Source organism: Anabrus simplex, chromosome 2 (genome assembly GCF_040414725.1).
Source record: "Anabrus simplex isolate iqAnaSimp1 chromosome 2, ASM4041472v1, whole genome shotgun sequence".
NCBI lineage: Eukaryota > Metazoa > Arthropoda > Insecta > Orthoptera > Tettigoniidae > Anabrus > Anabrus simplex.
The window spans coordinates 1,191,926,467-1,191,947,342 of record NC_090266.1 but is presented as its reverse complement, the minus strand read 5'-3'; the positions used below and the strand labels follow the sequence as shown (position 1 = coordinate 1,191,947,342).

The 20,876-nt window shown below is 43.3% G+C and overlaps 1 protein-coding gene across 1 annotated transcript in view; it reads right to left on the bottom strand.

Annotated features, from left to right (window-relative positions):
* Positions 1-20,876, bottom strand: part of LOC136863829 (beta-alanine transporter-like) — a 767,558-nt gene that overhangs the window by 632,503 nt on the left and 114,179 nt on the right. Inside the window, exon 5 of the mRNA XM_068226105.1 lies at positions 15,676-15,830. Coding sequence (XP_068082206.1) covers positions 15,676-15,830 — 155 coding nt within the window. The remainder of the gene's footprint in view (positions 1-15,675; positions 15,831-20,876) is intronic.

Genomic DNA, 20,876 nt, shown 5'->3' with positions numbered 1-20,876 from the left:
CACATCATAAATATTTGGTAGCAATATGAATCTCAGTTTTTATGATGTGTGTTCGCACTGTATGTATAGACGTGAGAGTGTGCATAAAACCCCTTTGTGTGGAGCTTCACTGATCTAGGTGTACTTTGTCCCGTGTCATCTGCATAACGAGGCACTTAAGTGGAAAGATTTCAATCTGAATATGTTTAAAAATCTGGATCTATCGCAGTGTATTTTGGTCCTTTTAAAGTGTAAGTTGCCAAGTAACTACATGATTTTTAACGCTGTTTATTCGGGGCGTCGACCTAAGATCTTTTGCCCCTAACTTGCACCATATGCTGTAAACCTGCGTATATATGGAAATGGCGGAAGTGTAAAGTGTTCATTGTGAGCAAAACCCAGTCCCCAGGCCAGGGATATTAATAATTTACAATTGAAAACCCCTGACGTAGCCGGGAATCGATCCCGGGGCCGCCGGCTGACAGGCGGACGCGTTTACCCCTACACCGCGGGGTCGGACAACTACATCGTTTAGTAAAGTTCTATCCGCTTCCTTCCCACTCTTAGCCCTTTTCTGTCCCATCGAGGCCATAAGACCTATCTGTGTCGGTGCGACGTAAAAAAAAACGGTGGCAAAAGCACTGTAGTTAGTTGGCATATTTGCACCGTAGAATTTCGGAACACACCCTTGTTTCCGTTTCCGCTTCTTATGACGACTCCCTTCAACCAAAGTGACGTGGCAGATCTAGTAGCTATGTGACTGATGCATGAGAGTACGTGAAATCGTCAGTACGAGTTAATGACCACCAAAGTGAATAGTCATTAATTTGCAACATGTCTCCCGGGCCGGGCTGAGTGGCTCAGACGGTTAAGGTGCTGACCTTCAAACCCCAACTTGGCAGGTTCGATCCTGGCTCAGTCCGGTGGTATTTGAAGGTGCTCAAATACGACAGCCTCGTGTCGGTAGATTTACTGGCACCTAAAAGAACTCCTGAGGGACTAAATTCCGGTACCTCGGCGTCTCCGAAGACCCTAAAAGTAGTTAGTGGGACGTAAAGCAAATAACATTATTATTATTATTATTATTATTATTATTATTATTATTATTATTATTATTATTATTGTCTCCCTGTGATCATCAAGATATTCTGGTGGTAGTAATTAATAAAAAACACCGGTGTAAACACAGGTAAACGTGTTGACTTAAACGAGTTTAAAGAGTTATGTGTATTTCGGAAGAATCAACCGCTCCTCTTTCTTCGGAGTATTGTCACCCACAGGTTATAAGCTCACGTGAAAACGTCTCCCCTGTCGTCCGGTAATACATTCTTGTGTAGGCGCATGGCTTGTAGTACTTGCATTCCCTGCTGGCAAACGAACAATAAGCAGATAATCTTGAATGATCGTGCAGAATCTCACAACGCGTGTAAAGGGAACGCTCCACCTTGGTCAGAAACTAGCTGGACAACTGCAACGGACTTCTCCGCGACTGCAATGTTTGCGGTCAACACTGTTTTTTGTGTTCGAAGGTTCCAATCTGGTGCAGGCAGAATATGTTTATGCATTTATCATACCCATGTGAGCTGCACTAATGAGAACCAGCAGTAATGACTGTATAATGACATCTAATATCCGACGTACTCTGCTATATTTGCACGTTAAGTAGACCTTAGAGTGGCTGTTCATATTGGAATAAGTTCATAGAGCAGGAGGCGCGACGGGGTTGTGGATCAACCCCCGATTCCTTGACCCACATTAAGCAGATCAGTAACGAAGAATCCGGCTCCATGGCTGAATGATGCTGGCCTTTGGTCCAAAGGGTACCGGCTTCGATTAGCGGCCGGGTCGGGCATTGTAACCTTCATTGGTTAATTAAGATGGTTAGAGGGCTGTGTGTGTGTGTGTGTGTGTGTGCGGTCTTCAGCATTAGAATTTATCAAGGATAGGACCTCATTTCCGCAGTCTCGCAGGTCACTTTTAAGGCGTCAACTTGGAAGACCTACACCAGTCCTCTCCGGAGGCTACACGTCACTATTAATAGTGGGCGTATGTTGTTGAAATGTCAATTTTTTTCCTTTGCATTAGGACTTGATCTGTGTAGTATAGAAATTCATTCTGCGATAGAACAAAGTAAGGTAAGGGTTGTTCTGCCCGAAGGCAGCTCCGAACCTCCGCAGAGGTATTCCTGAGCCGGAGTTTACGTGCGGTAGGGTGGCCAGTTCCTTTCCGCTCCTCCATTCCCTTACCCCCACCAACAGCGCGTGACAACCCATTCAACTCCTGACCACGCCCAATGTTGCTTAACTTCGGAGATCTCACGGGATCCGGTGTTTCAATACGGCTACGGCCGTTGGCTTATAACAAAAGATAATACATTTTTATTTTGCGTTCTTTTTCATTTTTGCCGACTTTGGATGACCGGTCATTATTTCAGCTTCTAAGAAGCATGATTTTGAAGACATTTTAGATATCTTTCACGACCAGGCAAACTGACTAACAATATTTGCAGACTAAGAAAATGTAAGGAAAAGATTTATAACTGTGAATCTTGTGTTTCCAAGATAATTGAAAGCACACAATACGGAACTGTGATGATTAGGACAAGGTATTTCAGTTATTTTTGGGTCAACAACATCCGCCCCCTAATTATTAAGTGAGTGCTCAAAATGGCTGGTATATGGGCTGTTCTCAGTTGCATTATGGACAGCTTCCTCGTTATCACCAGTCATCAGAGGAGCATTCCGAACAGGTGGTTCCTTTCCAACGGACATCGTTTCAAGCAGGCGTCTTTTAACCCTTCGTAACCTATCTGCAGGCGGTAGTCTTCGTCCAGGAAATCATTGTTGGTGTAAGCGTCATGCTTACCTCTCATTACGCCATGCTTCTCCGTAGGTATTATCATATCCACGAACTCATCACCGGAATACGCAGTGGCTGCCTACTGTATATGCGAACAACGACTCGAACGTGTAGACAAGTTTACCTCGCTGTAAACACCACAGTGTGCTGAAGAATCAAGGTAGTTGTAACCACTCCCAACAAGTGGGGTATATGCCTCTTACTTAGTTGAATGGGCACAACCAAACACTCGTCCTGCATATTCAATTGCAGCAATATAGCACCACTCCTGCTGGGTGTTGCAATTTCCATTTTCTTCCGATTAAAATGTTATAAAGTCTTATGTAGAAAACTGGATTAGGCTTGGTCAGATCCCGAGTATGTCTCGACAAGGTGTTGACTGGACAGCTTTTTCCCACTGACCCTTCATATATAAATCATGGGGAGAATTTTAAAGAATGCAGTATTGCATAAATGTTGTAAGTACCCTAGTATCATGTCTGAAATGAAAAGTAACATGTTAAGAGTTCGAGAGATGTAAATTATTTGTTTACAATCTGCTTTTCGTCAAACCGACACAGATAGAGATAGGAAAGGGCTAGGAGTGGGTAGGAAGCGACCGTGGCCTTAATTAAGGTACAGCCTCAGAACTTGCCTGGTGTTAAAATGGGAAACCATGGAAAGCCATTGAGGAATGTAGAAAGAATGCCAGACGATAGATCTGTTAAGAGGCTGTCCACGGAAAATCTGTGTGATAGAAAATTGAAAGGATGACCATGTAAATCTATCAAATGAATAGTTCAACGTGACATCTAATGCGATGATCATAGCCAAGGAACCTCCAATTTTATGCTGAATTCGAATCAATGGGACTGACTTTCTATTGAAGAAATTCAACATGCCTTTCTTGAATCACAGTCGGCTTGGTACAAGAAGTTTCCTGTCTTAGAATAATTTCGATATGTTCAGCAGTGTTTGATTACTTTTACCTTTTTTGAACAGAGAACAACCTACACAATATAAAAGAAGCTATTCCATATTGTCATTTCACATACCAAATACACGAGAAATCTTTAGGATTCCATCATTTTACCACACACTAGTCATTTTAAACTCAAATATCACCATTCTTGTAAATGTATACATTTCACGTCTCTCTGCTACAAGGAATATCCAGTGAGTGCCGTGGAGAAACCAAAACCATTTATTAAGAAATATAATGTGCAATGACGACCAAGTTATTGCATCATGCGATGAGATCCTGTCCTTTACGAGAAGCCATTTTGCACTTTACTACACTACAGGGTAAAACATGATGTGGACGATGAAACCGCCATTTCGGAAACGCCTCAAAACGCACAGCTCATCATTCCTCTCGGATTTAAGTTACGATCACCATAAAACACATTCTTCACTCAGAGGCTATAAAGGCAAGACATAAGTAAAATAATCCAGAGCCGTATCACTGACCAGATGGGAATAGCTCTCGTGGAGTATTCCATTACATGTTTCATACTGCGAGATAAGGGAGGGTGAAGCAGAGTGAAGCAATTTGCTTGTTACCACAGCTTTTTTTTAGTTTACAACCTGCTTTACGTCGCACCGACACAGATAGGTCTTATGGCGACGATGGGACAGGAAAGCGCTTGTGTGAGAATTGGAAAACACGGAAAACCAGGGCTGCCGACAGTGGGGTTTGAACACACAATCTCCCAAATTCAAAATGTTAGTTATGTGATCTGAACCGCACAGCCACTTGCTCTGTGTCACCATAGCTGTTGCAGTTCGAATCTCGGGTAGAATATATGGGATTTTTATATGGATGATTCGGGCTAAACCCAAAACCGAAGATACCGTGTTTAATGATCACGAGATTAAATGTCATACACTGACTGACAGAGCAAATGCAACACCAAGAAGGAGTGGTCAGAACTTTATGCCAATTGCAGGGTAGACTGACGTCACTGAGGTATGCTCATGATGTGAAATGCGCCGCTGTGCTGCGCACGTAGCGAACGATAAATGGGACACGGCGTTGACGAATGGCCCACTTCGTACCGTGATTTCTCAGCCGACAGTCATTGTAGAACGTGTTGTCGTGTGCCACAGGGCACGTGTATAGCTAAGAATGCCAGGCCGCCGTCAACGGAGGCATTTCCAGCAGACAGACGACTTTACGAGGGGTATGGTGATCGGGCTGAGAAGGGCAGGTTGGTCGCTTCGTCAAATCGCAGCCGATACCCATAGGGATGTGTCCACGGTGCAGCGCCTGTGGCGAAGATGGTTGGCGCAGGGACATGTGGCACGTGCGAGGGGTCCAGGCGCAGCCCGAGTGACGTCAGCACGCGAGGATCGGCGCATCCGCCGCCAAGCGGTGGCAGCCCCGCACGCCACGTCAACCGCCATTCTTCAGCATGTGCAAGACACCCTGGCTGTTCCAATATCGACCAGAACAATTTCCCGTCGATTGGTTGAAGGAGGCCTGCACTCCCGGCGCCCGCTCAGAAGACCACCATTGACTCCACAGCATAGACGTGCACGCCTGGCATGGTGCCGGGCTAGAGCGACTTGGATGAGGGAATGGCGGAACGTCGTGTTCTCCGATGAGTCACGCTTCTGTTCTGTCAGTGATAGTCACCGCAGACGAGTGTGGCGTCGGCGTGGAGAAAGGTCAAATCCGGCAGTAACTGTGGAGCGCCCTACCGCTAGACAACGCGGCATCATGGTTTGGGGCGCTATTGCGTATGATTCCACGTCACCTCTAGTGCGTATTCAAGGCACGTTAAATGCCCACCGCTACGTGCAGCATGTGCTGCGGCCGGTGGCATTCCCGTACCTTCAGGGGCTGCCCAATGCTCTGTTTCAGCAGGATAATGCCCGCCCACACACTGCTCGCATCTCCCAACAGGCTCTACGAGGTGTACAGATGCTTCCGTGGCCAGCGTACTCTCCGGATCTCTCACCAATCGAACACGTGTGGGATCTCATTGGACGCCGTTTGCAAACTCTGCCCCAGCCTCGTACGGACGACCAACTGTGGCAAATGGTTCACAGAGAATGGAGAACCATCCCTTAGGACACCATCCGCACTCTTATTGACTCTGTACCTCGACGTGTTTCTGCGTGCATCGCCGCTCGCGGTGGTCCTACATCCTACTGAGTCGATGCCGTGCGCATTGTGTAACCTGCATATCGGTTTGAAATAAACATCAATTATTCGTCCGTGCCGTCTCTGTTTTTTCCCCAACTTTCATCCCTTTCGAACCACTCCTCCTTGGTGTTGCATTGTCACTGTCAGTCAGTGTATTTCTTATTTCATTGAAGAGGCCAGTACTTACTTAAAGTATCTGATTGCATGAAAATTCATCACTTGTTTGGTTTAACAGACAGTGCAGTAAGCTGCCTTCCAGGTGTTCTTTTTCTTTTTTTACGAGCTTTACGTCGCACCGACACAGATAGGTCTTATGGCGATGATGGGATAGGAAAGGCCTAGGAGTTGGAATGAAGCGGCCGTGTGAAAATGGGAAAACACGGAAAACCATCTTCAGAGCTGCCGACAGTGGGATTCTCCCGGATGCAAGCTCACAGCCTCTACGCCCGGTCCAGATGTTCTGTCTGTTCTTGTAGTTTCTTGCAAGTTACTTGTGACACCTTCATCAATAATCCGGTGTGTTTAGTGTGTGAAATGTTTGTCTCATAGAGTGTGTTTCTAGATACGCTTGGAATTAAGTGGAGCTAGGAACTGAAAAAGGAACCATGACTTGTATGTTGGATATCTTCTCGACATTTGCTTGATGATGAAGTTGGAAACAACGGAGAGCAGGATTTTGAACCAACTTTTTTTCTCAACCATACTGTCCTACCTGAGACTCATTGCCACGTATTTCAGCCCCTGAAACCGGTACAAAATTCGTAGCAGAACCGGGAATCGCACCGGAAAAATCTGGGTGGGAATTTACAATGCGGATACCTCCACCAAAGTATGATCGCTGTATAGTGCTACCCTTCTACAGACGTGAACATAAAACACATCTTCCTATCATCACCGCGATCATGCTCTATTCACTATGTCCAGCTACAAGGTTTATATTCTGCACTGTGCCCTGTCCCTTGCTCTATACCTCCAGTCGTTCCCAATGCTTCTACACCTTTCTTCGATCTGCCCAGTGGCCGCTTCCATCAGCTTCACAGACCATCTACGTATATCTATTCCTGTGACATGCCCTACCCACACAAGGCGTTTTCTTCTTATGCGGCTTACTACTTTGGATCTTAATTCATTTGATCCAGCTCACCGTTTTAATGTTACTGCCTCTGTTTGGCCATCGGATCATTTATCGATCCAAAAATCTTTCGCAGAACTTCCCTTTTAGCAATTGGAGGTTATTGTAATCTGGCTTCCGGACACTCCAGATCTCACAACCCCACAACACAACATGCAGAATTTACGTCTTGGTAAAACTATCCAGGACAGTGATAATCAGAATGACTGCTCCAAAATCTTGTATCGAACTATAGAGATATAACTGCGTAGCTCAGTATCATTGTCTCACAATTTCTTGTAAGTCACAGAACTTAGCTTCTCAGCGTTTGTTTTAATCAATTTGTATGCTTCTCTGGTCACATTTTATTGTGTCTTAAGTCATGGGAATGGTTGGGTCCTCAAACAGCATCGCGTAATGCTACGCGGTTATAGGGAAACCATGAAAGTCAATGGCAACGCTATAGAGGCTTACTCGGCAAGATGAGGAGTGAGAGAGTTTACCAGTCCTTTCCTGACTGAGCTGTTGCAGGACTCCTGACCCTACGATAACAATGAGATGCTCAAGTCGTGCTTCGGCTGTTATCACTTGTACCTCAACAGTATCCATACTGTCACAGCTGACACTTCAGTGGAAACTACATTTAGCTCTGGCCTCTGCACATGGCTATGAGGGTGTTCAGGGGTTGTAGTAAGGATGTAAAAAAGAGAGCATGTAAGTCTCTGTAAGACCACAACTAGAGTATAGTTCCAGTGTATGGGACCCTCACCAGGTTTACTTGATTCAAGACCTGGAAAAAAAATCCAAAGAAAAGCAGCTCGATTTGTACTGGATGATTTCCGACAAAAGAGTAGCGTTACAAAAATGTTGCAAAGTTTGGGCTGGGAAGAATTGGGAGAAAGAAGACGAGCTGCTTGACTAAGTGGTATGTTCCCAGCTGTCAGCGTAGCGATGGCGTTGAATGAAATTTGTAGACGAGTAAGTTTGAATGGCGTCTTTAAAATTAGGAACGATCACAATATGAAGATAAAGTTGGAATTCAAGAGGAAAATATTGGGGCAAATATTCATTTATAGGAAGGGGAGTTAGGGATTGAAATAACTTACCAAGGGAGATGTTCAATAAATTTCCAATTTCTTTGAAATCATTTAAGAAAGAGCTAGGGAAACAACAGATAGGGAATCTGCCACCTGGGCAACTGCCCTAAATGCAGATCAGTACTGATTGATTGATTGATTGATTGATTGATTGATTGATTGATTGATTGATTGATTGATTGATTGATTGATTGATTGATTGATTGATTGATTGATTGATTGATTGATTGATTGATTGATTGATTGATTGATTGATTGATTGATTGATTGATTGATTGATTGATTGATTGATTGATTGATTGTATGCCTAGTTTACACGATGCCAGTTGATGAGACAATTGTTAGCGACAGTTGTCCTCTAGTTGTTGCGGGACAATCGCTGGCCAGTTCAGTTGAACGAGAACCCGTTCATACGATGAAGCTATTGCCACGTCAGTAGATGACGAGGAATGGCTGAGTGCGCAACGTCTGTAGTATCCCGTGAGGAATTAAATATATTTTTCAGTGATATGTGCCGGGAATTCATTACTGAGTCACGCAAGCTTTTGACCTCAATCACACCGACTCCTTGAATATTAATTTTATCGCTAATCTCAGCAAGCACCGCTTGACGAGCATTTTTATCTCTATACAGGTCTTCATGCTGGTCCCACGAACATCATCGTTCCCTATACAGCTCAATGAATTTTACGTTAGTTTCGTCACCCTACTTTTGAGCCATAATTATGCGAATAGCTTACAAATAAGTAAAAAATTAAAATATTTAATTTATGAACACCACGCAGACGACTGCACCTCTCGGTTGACACAAGCGAACTGGCACAATATAAATATATAGTCACTGACCTGTCACGTTCACACGGTGCCAACTGTCCCGACATACTGAGCTCCGGGTGGTGGGGGTTGCAGTTGGGCCCAGTTGATTGTCCTCAGTCTACTCCTGGAGACAATTGATTGCCTGGGCAATTGTGAGACCAATTGTCTAGACCACTGGATCGAAGTGTTCACACGTAGCCAATAACTGCAAGCCAGTCAACTGTCTTCTGACAACTATCTTATTATAAAAATCATTGTTATCCGTATTGAAGATACTGAATGTAGGATGCTAAAAGGTTTGTTTTGTCACCTATTCAATACATATAAATTTTACAATTTAGGAATTTATTATTGATTCCACTTGAGACATGTTTCGCCCTTCATTGAGGGCATCATCAGTCAAATTATCTCCTCAAGGCAAAAATCAGGTACCTGGTTAGTAGTTGACATGCACAAATTAATACATATTATTAATACACATTACAAAATTTAAGTATGAGAAACAGCTGTACAATAGTAATGGTTGAACATATAGGTTTATAGAATAAGAAGTCAGCACCAAGCGTAAAATTAAAATAGTAGAGTTCGGCAGTGGTGCTCTGGAGAACAGTTGACGCAATCATAGGAAAATATAAAGTTTAAAAAAATATTTACATTATAACAATCAAGGGAGAAAGGGTGTAGTGCCCGGCGTCAATGTTTGTAACCAAAAATTAATGTCAATGGTTGGTAACTATGCAGTATTTACATTGTCCAAGTGAACAGTTGAGAATAAGGTTTTTAAAAATATTTACATTATAACAATCAGGGCAGAAAGGGTGTAGTGCTCGTCATATGTCATACATAGCCTCCTTCATAGTGCACCAATATTCATCAACAATTACCTTTCAGCGACACATCAGATAACTTCCACTTCATACAATAAAACTTTCAACAACACGCCAGAACTCAGCGCACATCGGCACGAAAATGGCGTGCCACTACGGCTCCTCTATTCTACAGCTGTTTCTCATACTTAATTTTTGTAATGTGTATTAATAATATGTATTAATTTGTGCATGTCAACTACTAACCAGGTACCTGATTTTTGCCTTGAGGAGATAATTTGAATGATGATGCCTTCAATGAAGGGCGAAACATGTCTCAAGTGGAATCAATAATAAATTCCTAAATTGTAAAATTTATATGTATTGAATAGGTGACAAAACAAACCTTTTAGCAAACTATCTTATTACCTGGCATCGTGTAAACTAGGCATGAGAGACGGATGAAAAGAATACTGCATCCATTAATAAAAAAAGGCGAACATTTTTATTAAGATAAGGAAACGAACCGGGCACAACATTGCTCCTTTCTGGGGGGTGATGCAATCAATCAATCAATCAATCAATCAATCAATCAATCAATCAATCAATCAATCAATCAATCAATCAATCAATCAATCAATCAATCAATCAATCAATCAATCAATCAATCAATCAATCAATCAATCAATCAATCAATCAATCAATCAATCAATCAATCAATCAATCAATCAATCAATCAATCAATCAATCAATCAATCAATCAATCATCTATCAGATAATCAAGCAGTACTTCTAGAATTTTATCCAAACCTATCTAACTGACACAGCAACGCTATTTCGTTATGATTTCTGAACATAACCTGATTTAAGAAATTCTCGCTCATTATTTTCATATGTCTGGCTGCCGTTGTATCTGAAATCATTAAGCAGAAAGAGATGGAAATGCCTCGGCGAGAATCAGGGGTTAATGAGGGCAAGTCGACGAGAAGTAAATGAGCCCCAAGTGCCGAGCAAACAGAACGGACGGCCAGGGGAAGTAAATTGTGCGCCATTATACAAATGGAGGTTACTTTTCAGAAGAACATACACGTACAGAAAGTAATAGTGAAGTACTTCATTGCTAGATAGTATGAAAAGTGTCCGGAGATACTGTGATGCTGCAAAATAGAGTTCAGTTGAAATATTCCAACTTGGCCAAACAATGCTTTATTTACAGACAGGAGTTTTAAGACTCACTTCTGAGTGAATGGAAAAAATTATCAGATGCAGTGGATATGTCCAATAAGGTGCTCACATTTAATGAAATTAAGAATAAGCGCGCCTGAAAGGCCTGTAGGGGACGAGCATATGTTTTCCCCATGCTTCCTTTATCGATCATTTCAGAAACAGTTCATAGCTTCTGATAAAGATCTTATCTCCAATCAAAGTGATTTTAGTAAATTAAATTGCCTTAACCTCTATGCCGCAACATATTGCCTGTTTACTTTTCCAACAAATATTAATAAGTTTTTACTTAAAACTTCATCTTTTTGCTGGTTGTTTTACGTCGCACCGACACAGATAGGTCTTACGGCGACGATGGGACAGGAAAGGGCTAGGAGTGGGAAGGAAGCGGCCGTGGCCTTAATTAAGGTACAGTCCCAGCATTTGCCTGGTGTGAAAATGGGAAACCACGGAAAACGATTTTCAGGGCTGCCGACAGTGGGGTTCGAACCTACTATCTCCCGAATACTGGGTACTGGCCGCATTTAAGCGGCTGCAGCTATCGAGCTCGGTATTTAAAACTTCAGTTTAGTAGGAAAGGATGAATTGAATTATAAGGTAATTTGCTCTACATTGAGCAAATGGGCTGTCAAGGCGGTAAGAGCAAGGTCTGAACACACAGAAAGCAAATAATTCACGAATATCTCCGTTAATATTAAGACAAAAGATGTAATGCGTAATGTTAAAGGTAGAGTAAAGGAAACTTTTCATTATCTGCCTCCCGTAAATGTTTTTATGTGACAATTAACGAAACTGCGAGTTTTATCGCCGGGCGAGATGTACTAAGGCGCGGGAAAGAGGAGTGGGTTTACATATTTTTTATATTTATTTGGGATTCGGTCCGAAGGACCATGCTGCCAGCTATGTTGAAACATTAAGGAGAAGGTGGGGTTCCATCACGTCGCGCCATGAGACCTGTCATGGCGAGTTTCTCTACTGGAAGGCTGGCCACAGCGAAGGGAGGTGGTGATGATTGAGTGATTAAGGAAGATTTAGACAAGACTAATAAGTTGAACAGTTCACAAGTTGTGGTTAGCCCCGATTAAAAATGAACTATATAACAGTATATTTGGAATCAGAACCTAAAAAGCAGGGAACTGAAGAAGGTAAGAGTAGGTTCAATTTAGTGAGCGCTTGGTACACATTTTCTTGTTGTTCGAGTATTTTCGACAAGCCAATATTGGGTGATTCAGATCTGCAAACTCATCGGGTTCTGAGGGACATATGGGCGATTCAATAACATTAATTCTGTGTAAATAGCTTGGATGACATGCATATCCGAGCGTCATCCTAATGATGGAAGTGATATGTCTATGGTTAAGTGATAAAGAACGAAACCGTTGTTTATGTGAGATGATAGATTGAATGCCTGCTTAATGTTTTCATTTCGTACGTTCGGGGACAGTCCACACATTTGTCCACTCTTTGTATACTTCATTTGCCACTGTTCGGTGGAAGTCTGTGTACGGTAATTTTATTCCTTGAAGCGTGCCTTGCAATGTCCCTTCCTTTGTTACTCATCCACCATTTCATTATTAAAAATGACAACATGACTTTTAATCCATAATACATGGATTGCTATTCCGCCGCGTTGCTTCGAACATTTATTTTAGTGTTTCTGTTCAGTAGACCTGTTGTCGACCCGACTTCCTCTCTCAGTAATTTCGTCGCGATCGGTCCCATTCAGCTCAGTAATCTTGTTGACGGCCTTTTGCTTATGGTACAGGGTGCTAGGGCTTATTGAATTGAAAAAGTGCGTTTACTGGCCTTCTTCTTTTGGCAAATCCGCTATAATGTAATTTTCGTGAGTGGAGCTGGAAGTTTGCCCAATCTATTAACAGTACAATAATTCTTCTTGATCAATGTAGACAATGCTACGCTTCTTATGAAAAATAAGATTGTTATTGAATAAAATAAATAAATGAAAATGCTAGCGTCATCATATTCAGTTTCCTTTGGATGTTCTTCTCTTACTTCAGGCATTATTCTTAAAACACCTCTCTTTCTTTATTAATTCTAATGTACCATATACAAGGTTTCACGTTCATGGTATTACTGATATTCTGGCTCGAATCTATTAAGGTTAGCGCGATTATATTAGGTATAATAATAATAATAATAATAATAATAATAATAATAATAATAATAATAATAATAATAATAATAATAATAATAATAATACCGAACTCGATAGCTGCAGTCGTTTAAGTGCGACCAGTATCCAGTATTCGGGAGATAGTATGTTCGAATCCCACTGTCGGCAGCCCTGAAAATGGTTTTCCGTGGTTTCCCATTTTCACACCAGGCAAATGCTGGGGCTGTATCTTAATTAAAGCCACGGCCGCTTCCTTCCCACTCCTAGCCCTTTCCTGTCCCACCGTCGCCATAAGACCTATCTGTGTCGGTGCGACGTAAAGCAACTAGCAAAATAATAATAATAATAATAATAATAATAATAATAATAATAATAATAATAATAATAATAATAATAATAGGGCACATAATAAATTTAAAATGTACACTGACTGAGCAAATGTCATGGGATAGCGGAGCACTGATGCGCAGGTGTGTTGTCTGCGCACCACATACCCCCTGTGCCAGCGGCAGTTGTATAGGAGACCTTGTGAGCAGTGGTTGTGCATGTGACAGGTGTAACATGGAACGTCGTCGTGAGCTGACATCGTTCGAACGAGGTATGATGGTCGGTGCCCGACGGATGGGAAGTGCGATTTCAGAAGTGGTGCGGAATTCGGCTTCACACGATCAACCGTGTCCAGGGTGTATCGTGAATGGTTGAATGCGGGTGTCACCATCTACAACAGACGAACGACCGGCCGTCCAGCCACCCTCGATGACCGTGACCGGCGACATCTGAGACGGATTGTCAATAGTGACAGACGGGCAACCGTGCAACAAATCACGGCTCAATTCAACGCAGGCCGTGCTAGACACGTCTTCCAGTGGATAATCCTCAGGAACATGGGTTCTATGGGGTATGGGAGCCGGCGCCGCATACGGGTGCCACTGTTAACCAAACGTCATCGGGCACGACGACGCGCATTTGTCGCCAGTCACCAGGGATGGACACTGGAACAATGGCGTAACGTGATATGGTCGGACGAAGAACGATTTCAGCTGCACCATGCCGATGGGAGGCACCGTGTATGGCACAGACTACATGAAGCGATGGATCCCGCCTGCCTGGGAGGTGTGGTCCAGGGCGCTGGTGTCTCTGTTATGGTCTGGGGTGCATTTTCCTGGTATATGGAATGGGCCCCCTAGTTGTTCTGGAAGAGACTTTGAATGGTACGCGGTATGTTGAGCTGCTCGGAGACCATCTCCACCCATTTTTGGCCTTCCAGCGCCCAGACGGTTCTGCGGTGTTTCAAGATGATAATGCGCCGCCACATCACTCCCACGTCACCCGGTAATGGTTCCAGGAACATGCAGCGGAGGTCCAACGACTGCCATGGCCACCCAGGAGCCCCGATTTGAACTCTATCGAGCATATCTGGGATGTCCTGGAACGCAGGCCCCGTGCCATGGATCCTGCACCCACGAACAGACCAGCATTGGCGACCGCTCTGCAAATGATTTGGTGTCAGCTGCGTCCAAAGGACTACCAGAGACTTGTCGACTCACTTCCACGGCATCTCACTGCAGCTCGCAGAACCAGAGGAGGCCCCGTACGCTATTAGGTGACTATCCCATCACATTTGCTAAGTCAGTGTAGTCTACGAATTTACTTTCTTTAAAGTATTAAACGTTAGTGTTAATCAGAGGAAATTGTATGGTTATACATTATAAGGAATTAAGTGTTGTAAAATGTAAGAAAATAAAAGAAAACCCAGTCAAATATAAAAGTAAAGTTCAGTCCAGCTGCTTCTTCCAAGAGTTTGTCATTGGCGTTACTACAGAAAGGCCATGAATAAAATATGCTTGGATTGTTGTCTCAACACGGATTGCTTATTGACATACACCCTTCGCCAGTTTTAAAACTAGAATCAGATACATGTGACGTGATTTTTCCGTTAACGAAGGATACAATAGCGGCTGTTGCTCTTGATGACGAGTGTTATGAAACTTGATCATGACTGGTCAAGAACCGACAGATGCATTTTAAAGGAGAACACGTAATTCTCCCATCAGAATCACATATCCAGTTATCCATTTAATTGTAACGTTGTATGCTGAGTTTTGATTTCACTTGTTCCGCCACAATGTTGTGGAATGTAATCCATCCAAACAACGTTTTGATGATTAAGTAAATACAATTAATTTAGCATTAAACAAATTTTGAATTCAACTCCAACACGTTCTGTATGTTTTACACACATTTTAATGACACCACTTTGTCGTCAGCAACTCATCAAGAACGTGTGGAATTACTGATTTAACGAAGTATTGAACGAAATATGTAAATTATGGCTTCTGCAGTGCAATGAATGTACCAAATGGAGAGTTCATTAGCACTCCGTTAACGAGGCCTTACCATAGGATATTTCACATTCAAATAGTCAGCCATTATAATGTAATGAACTCACAATTCAACACATCTCACCAATCATACATGTATTACGATAATAAGCGAAAAAAAGTAATTTAAGAACTCACCCAGGACGTAAGGAGTGCCCAAAATTGCAGGAACGGTGAATCCAACGCCAAAGCGGAAGACAGTCCATGTGACGAAGTCATGAGCGAAGGCCGTTGCGATGCCGAAGAAGCATTCAATGAAGAGGTATATGAAGAAAGCTGGACGACGGCCGATACTGAAAGAATGCAAATTATGTGTGAAAAATTCTCTCGTTGTTAACATGTTTCAAGGAAAACAATCTGTGTGCAGTACATAGAGAAGTGAGAAGAAAATAGTGTCAATAGACTTTATCACAGCACAAAGTGAGGTGTGAAGGCGTCTGGAAGTGAAGGATTTAGAAACGAAACCTCTGTTTCTACAGCAATGGCGGTCGTGACTTCTTTGTGAAAAATCCACTTCTGTGTGAGTGAAGCAGCTATTTACCGCCCAGACTAGTTAGTCCCCTTGCACAGATACAAGTGGTAAATAGTGAGCCAATAATAATAATAATAATCATAATAATAATAATAATAATAATAATAATAATAATAATAATTTCGTGTGGCTAGCCTGGTGTAGCTCACGTGAGCTAACTACATGCTCGTGTGGTGGAATGAAGTGTGGCGTGTTAGTTGAAGAAAGCAGAAACACTCTCAGGCCTAAGTCTCTCGACCTTGCTGAAAATTGAACCCGGGGCACGGAGAATCGAAGACCAAGGCGCTGATCACTCAGCCATGGAGACGGAGAGTATGCTACTGATAACTTTTGGTTGACATACTGAAAATGAATATTTGTTTATTTTACGAAATTACCCTATCCTGCCGCACCATGTATTTATCCCTTCCTGTACACACAACAACAATCTGCACAAAATCATTCACCTATACCGCAGCCCGACAATGGAATCTCTTACCAGTGGAAGTCAGAAACATGTCCAGCAGCTCAGTTTTTAAACATGCCTGTGTCGAAATACTAGATAAACATGCATGAATCATCATGTTTTGATCTGAAAATACCTCCTCCTACTTCATCTTCATAATTATTTCCCCCTTCCTTTCACAGATCTTCTGCTTCTTCTTATTCTTCTTCTTCTTCTTCTTACTAATCCTCCTCTTCACCTCTCAGTTGAAGACGATATCTCGGTATATTCTTGACACGTATATATTCTATTTTTGGAACTTTCATTTAAATAGTATTCTAGTACTCATTATTCACATATTTTTATTGTACTCTACGTACGATGTGTATTATATAGTTGATATGATTTGTTTTTATGTATGATATGATTCCTCCTTAATATCACTAAGTGTGATTATTTTTATTAAAACTGCGGCCGATGACCGTCGATGTTAGGCCCCTTAAAACAACAAGTATCATCATCTTATTAAAACTACTGCTGTTATTATTGTTAATATTGTTTTCATATTATTGTCATCAGTAGTTATTATTAACAGCGTTCTAGGTTAAGACTCGTTAACTGTGAGAAAGTGAGTACAACCCTAATTTTGCCGGAATACACTGACTGACAGAGCAAATACAATACCAAGAAGGAGTGGTTCGAAAGGGATGAAGGTTGGGAAAAAAACAGAGACGGCACGGACGAATAATTGATGTTTATTTCAAACCGATATGCAGGTTACACAATGCGCACGGCATCGACTCAGTAGGATGTAGGACCACCGCGAGCGGCGATGCACGCAGAAACACGTCGAGGTACAGAGTCAATAAGAGTGCGGATGGTGTCCTGAGGGATGGTTCTCCATTCTCTGTGAACCATTTGCCACAGTTGGTCGTCCGTACGAGGCTGGGGCAGAGTTTGCAAACGGCGTCCAATGAGATCCCACACGTGTTCGATTGGTGAGAGATCCGGAGAGTACGCTGGCCACGGAAGCATCTGTACACCTCGTAGAGCCTGTTGGGATATGCGAGCAGTGTGTGGGCGGGCATTATCCTGCTGAAACAGAGCATTGGGCAGCCCCTGAAGGTACGGGAGTGCCACCGGCCGCAGCACATGCTGCACGTAGCGGTGGGCATTTAACGTGCCTTGAATACGCACTAGAGGTGACGTGGAATCATACGCAATAGCGCCCCAAACCATGATGCCGTGTTGTCTAGCGGTAGGGCGCTCCACAGTTACTGCCGGATTTGACCTTTCTCCACGCCGACGCCACACTCGTCTGCGGTGACTATCACTGACAGAACAGAAGCGTGACTCATCGGAGAACACGACGTTCCGCCGTTCCCTCATCCAAGTCGCTCTAGCCCGGCACCATGCCAGGCGTGCACGTCTATGCTGTGGAGTCAATGGTAGTCTTCTGAGCGGGCGCCGGGAGTGCAGGCCTCCTTCAACCAATCGACGGGAAATTGTTCTGGTCGATATTGGAACAGCCAGGGTGTCTTGCACATGCTGAAGAATGGCGGTTGACGTGGCGTGCGGGGCTGCCACCGCTTGGCGGCGGATGCGCCAATCCTAGCGTGCTGACGTCACTCGGGCTGCGCCTGGACCCCTCGCACGTGCCACATGTCCCTGCGCCAACCATCTTCGCCACAGGCGCTGCACCGTGGACACATCTCTATGGGTATCGGCTGCGATTTGACGAAGCGACCAACCTGCCCTTCTCAGCCCGATCACCATACCCCTCGTAAAGTTGTCTGTCTGCTGGAAATGCCTCCGTTGACGGCGGCCTGGCATTCTTAGCTATACACGTGTCCTGTGGCACACGACAACACGTTCTACAATGACTGTCGGCTGAGAAATCACGGTACGAAGTGGGCCATTCGCCAACGCCGTGTCCCATTTATCGTTCGCTACGTGCGCAGCACAGCGGCGCATTTCACATCATGAGCATACCTCAGTGACGTCAGTCTACCCTGCAATTGGCATAAAGTTCTGACCACTCCTTCTTGGTGTTGCATTTGCTCTGTCAGTCAGTGTAAATAAAACATATTATTATTATTATTATTATTATTATTATTATTATTATTATTATTATTATTATTATTATTATTATTATTATATAATTCGCTGGGGCCATCAAGGACCACGTTAAGTCTTGTTGCATTTGACACTGAACTTGGCCTTCTTTAGAGCCCAAATTTCCCTCATTCTTTGTGAGTGGACCTGCTTACGCTCCTCTGTCCAAGGGGCACCGTGTCTTCTCTTCGGTTGCTCGTCTCGGTTTAGCCCGTTCGTCAATATTTTCTTGCGGAAGAGATCTCTGTTAAGGGCGTCTTCAGCTGAGATATGTAGCATTTGCAGGTCTTCTTTGGTATTTCTAAACCAGGGAATTGTGGTTTTGGGTTTTATTATCATTATTATTATTATTATTATTATTATTATTATTATTATTATTATTATTATTATTATTATTATTACTATTATTATTATTATACACTTGAAATTTTTCCACCTCCGTAGTTTAATGGTTAGTGCTGTTAGTTGCATTACTCGGAGGGCCCAGTTCGGTCCCTGGTATTGTCAGAAATGTAAGATTGACATGAGGGCTCGTGTGTGGCTAAATTTAAGTTACAAGCAGATCACCTTCATTGGGACAGTGCTTGAAAACTGCTCCAACACCTCAGGACGAGGGTACAAATTTTCAGTTTACTATAAAAGTTAATGAAAATCCATGCCTTGCTTCCAGTCATTCGAACGGGTCAAGAATGGAAAGAATGAAGCCCCCATTTAGCTGCGAGGATAAGAAGTATGCCCGCTGCCGAAGTCTGTCGCACTCCTCTGGGATAATGATTAATGACTAACAGATAAAATGAAATGATATTGGAGAGTGTCGGTGGAACGTAAGATGACAGGGAAAACCGGAGTGCCCGGAGGAAGATCTGTCCCGCCTCCGCTTTGTCCAGCACAAATCTCACATGGAGTGACTGGGATTTGAACCACGGAACCCAGCGGTGAGAGTACGGCGAGCTGCCGCCTGAGTAACGGAGGCTCTCTAGAAAAGTTAATACTGTATAAAAATGCAGCTTTAAAACTTGAAGCCAGAAATAAACCTAATATGTTACGCTGAAGAAAGCTTCTCCCACACGAAATCTTTTTTTATGAGATACTGAAGGTAATTAATCTTGCAGACAAACTATTCTAAAAGTACATTACTAAATCATACATATAGAAAATCGTCAACGTAGTCTAGTGATAAGCATAGTTTCATGCCACCCAGTTGGTTCTGGTTCAATTTCTGGTAGTGTCACGAATTAAGGATAGCTTTTTCCTTTTTTCTGTCGCACCGACACAGGCAGGTCTTATAGCGACGATGGGACAAAAAGAGGGCTAGAAGTGGGATGAAAGAGGCCTCCACTTTAATTAAGTTATAGCTAGAAATAAATGTGGCGTGGAAATGAGAAACCATGTAAAACCACCTTCATGGCTGCCGACAATGAGGTTCCAACCCACTAGCACGTGAAAGCAAGCTGACAGCTTATTCACTCGGAGTTGTCATTGGATTTCAGCAGTTAAGCTACATAGGGCATGGTCAGTACTTGGAAGGGTGACCACGTGAGAACACTATGTGCCATGTCTATCTCTTATTGGTAGCCATGGTCACGGCTCATCCCAGAGTGCTAATCCTGAACTAATTGTGCGTGGGTGCTGGAACGAATGTCACTCAACTCGTGGAACCGACTGAAGAGTTGACAGGCAACGTGGAAAGGCACGGAAGCTAAGCAATACGACTGACGAACTGAAATGAAATGTCGTATGACTTTCAGTGCCGGGATATCCCAGGAAGGGTTCGGCTCGCCAGGTGTAGGTCTTCTATTTGACTCCCGTAGGCGACCTGCGCGTCGTGATGAGGATGAAATGATGATGAAGACAACACATACACCCAGCCCCCGTGTCATTGGAATTAACCAATTAAGATTAAAATCCCCGACCCGGCCGGGAATCGAACCCGGGACCCTCTGAACCGAAGGCCAGTACGCTGACCGTTCAGCCAACGAGTCGGACGACTGACGAACTGAAACTGCAATATTGAAGGGTATATGGCTGGGCAGCAGTCGTCTTAGCAGGCCAAGATTGTTCATAGGCAATATGTATTACGGGATTTGTGGGTCTAGGGGAAAGTGCATAGAATTGTGGATGTACAACCGACAAGGAAAGAGGGTGAAAATTGCAGTTCTCGACAATTTTCATGTGGTTAACCATTACACCAGCATGACTAATAATATACAGGTCACAGTCATTAGCTTCCCAATCAGGTCTTCAAATAGTTACAGATACACACAGCGC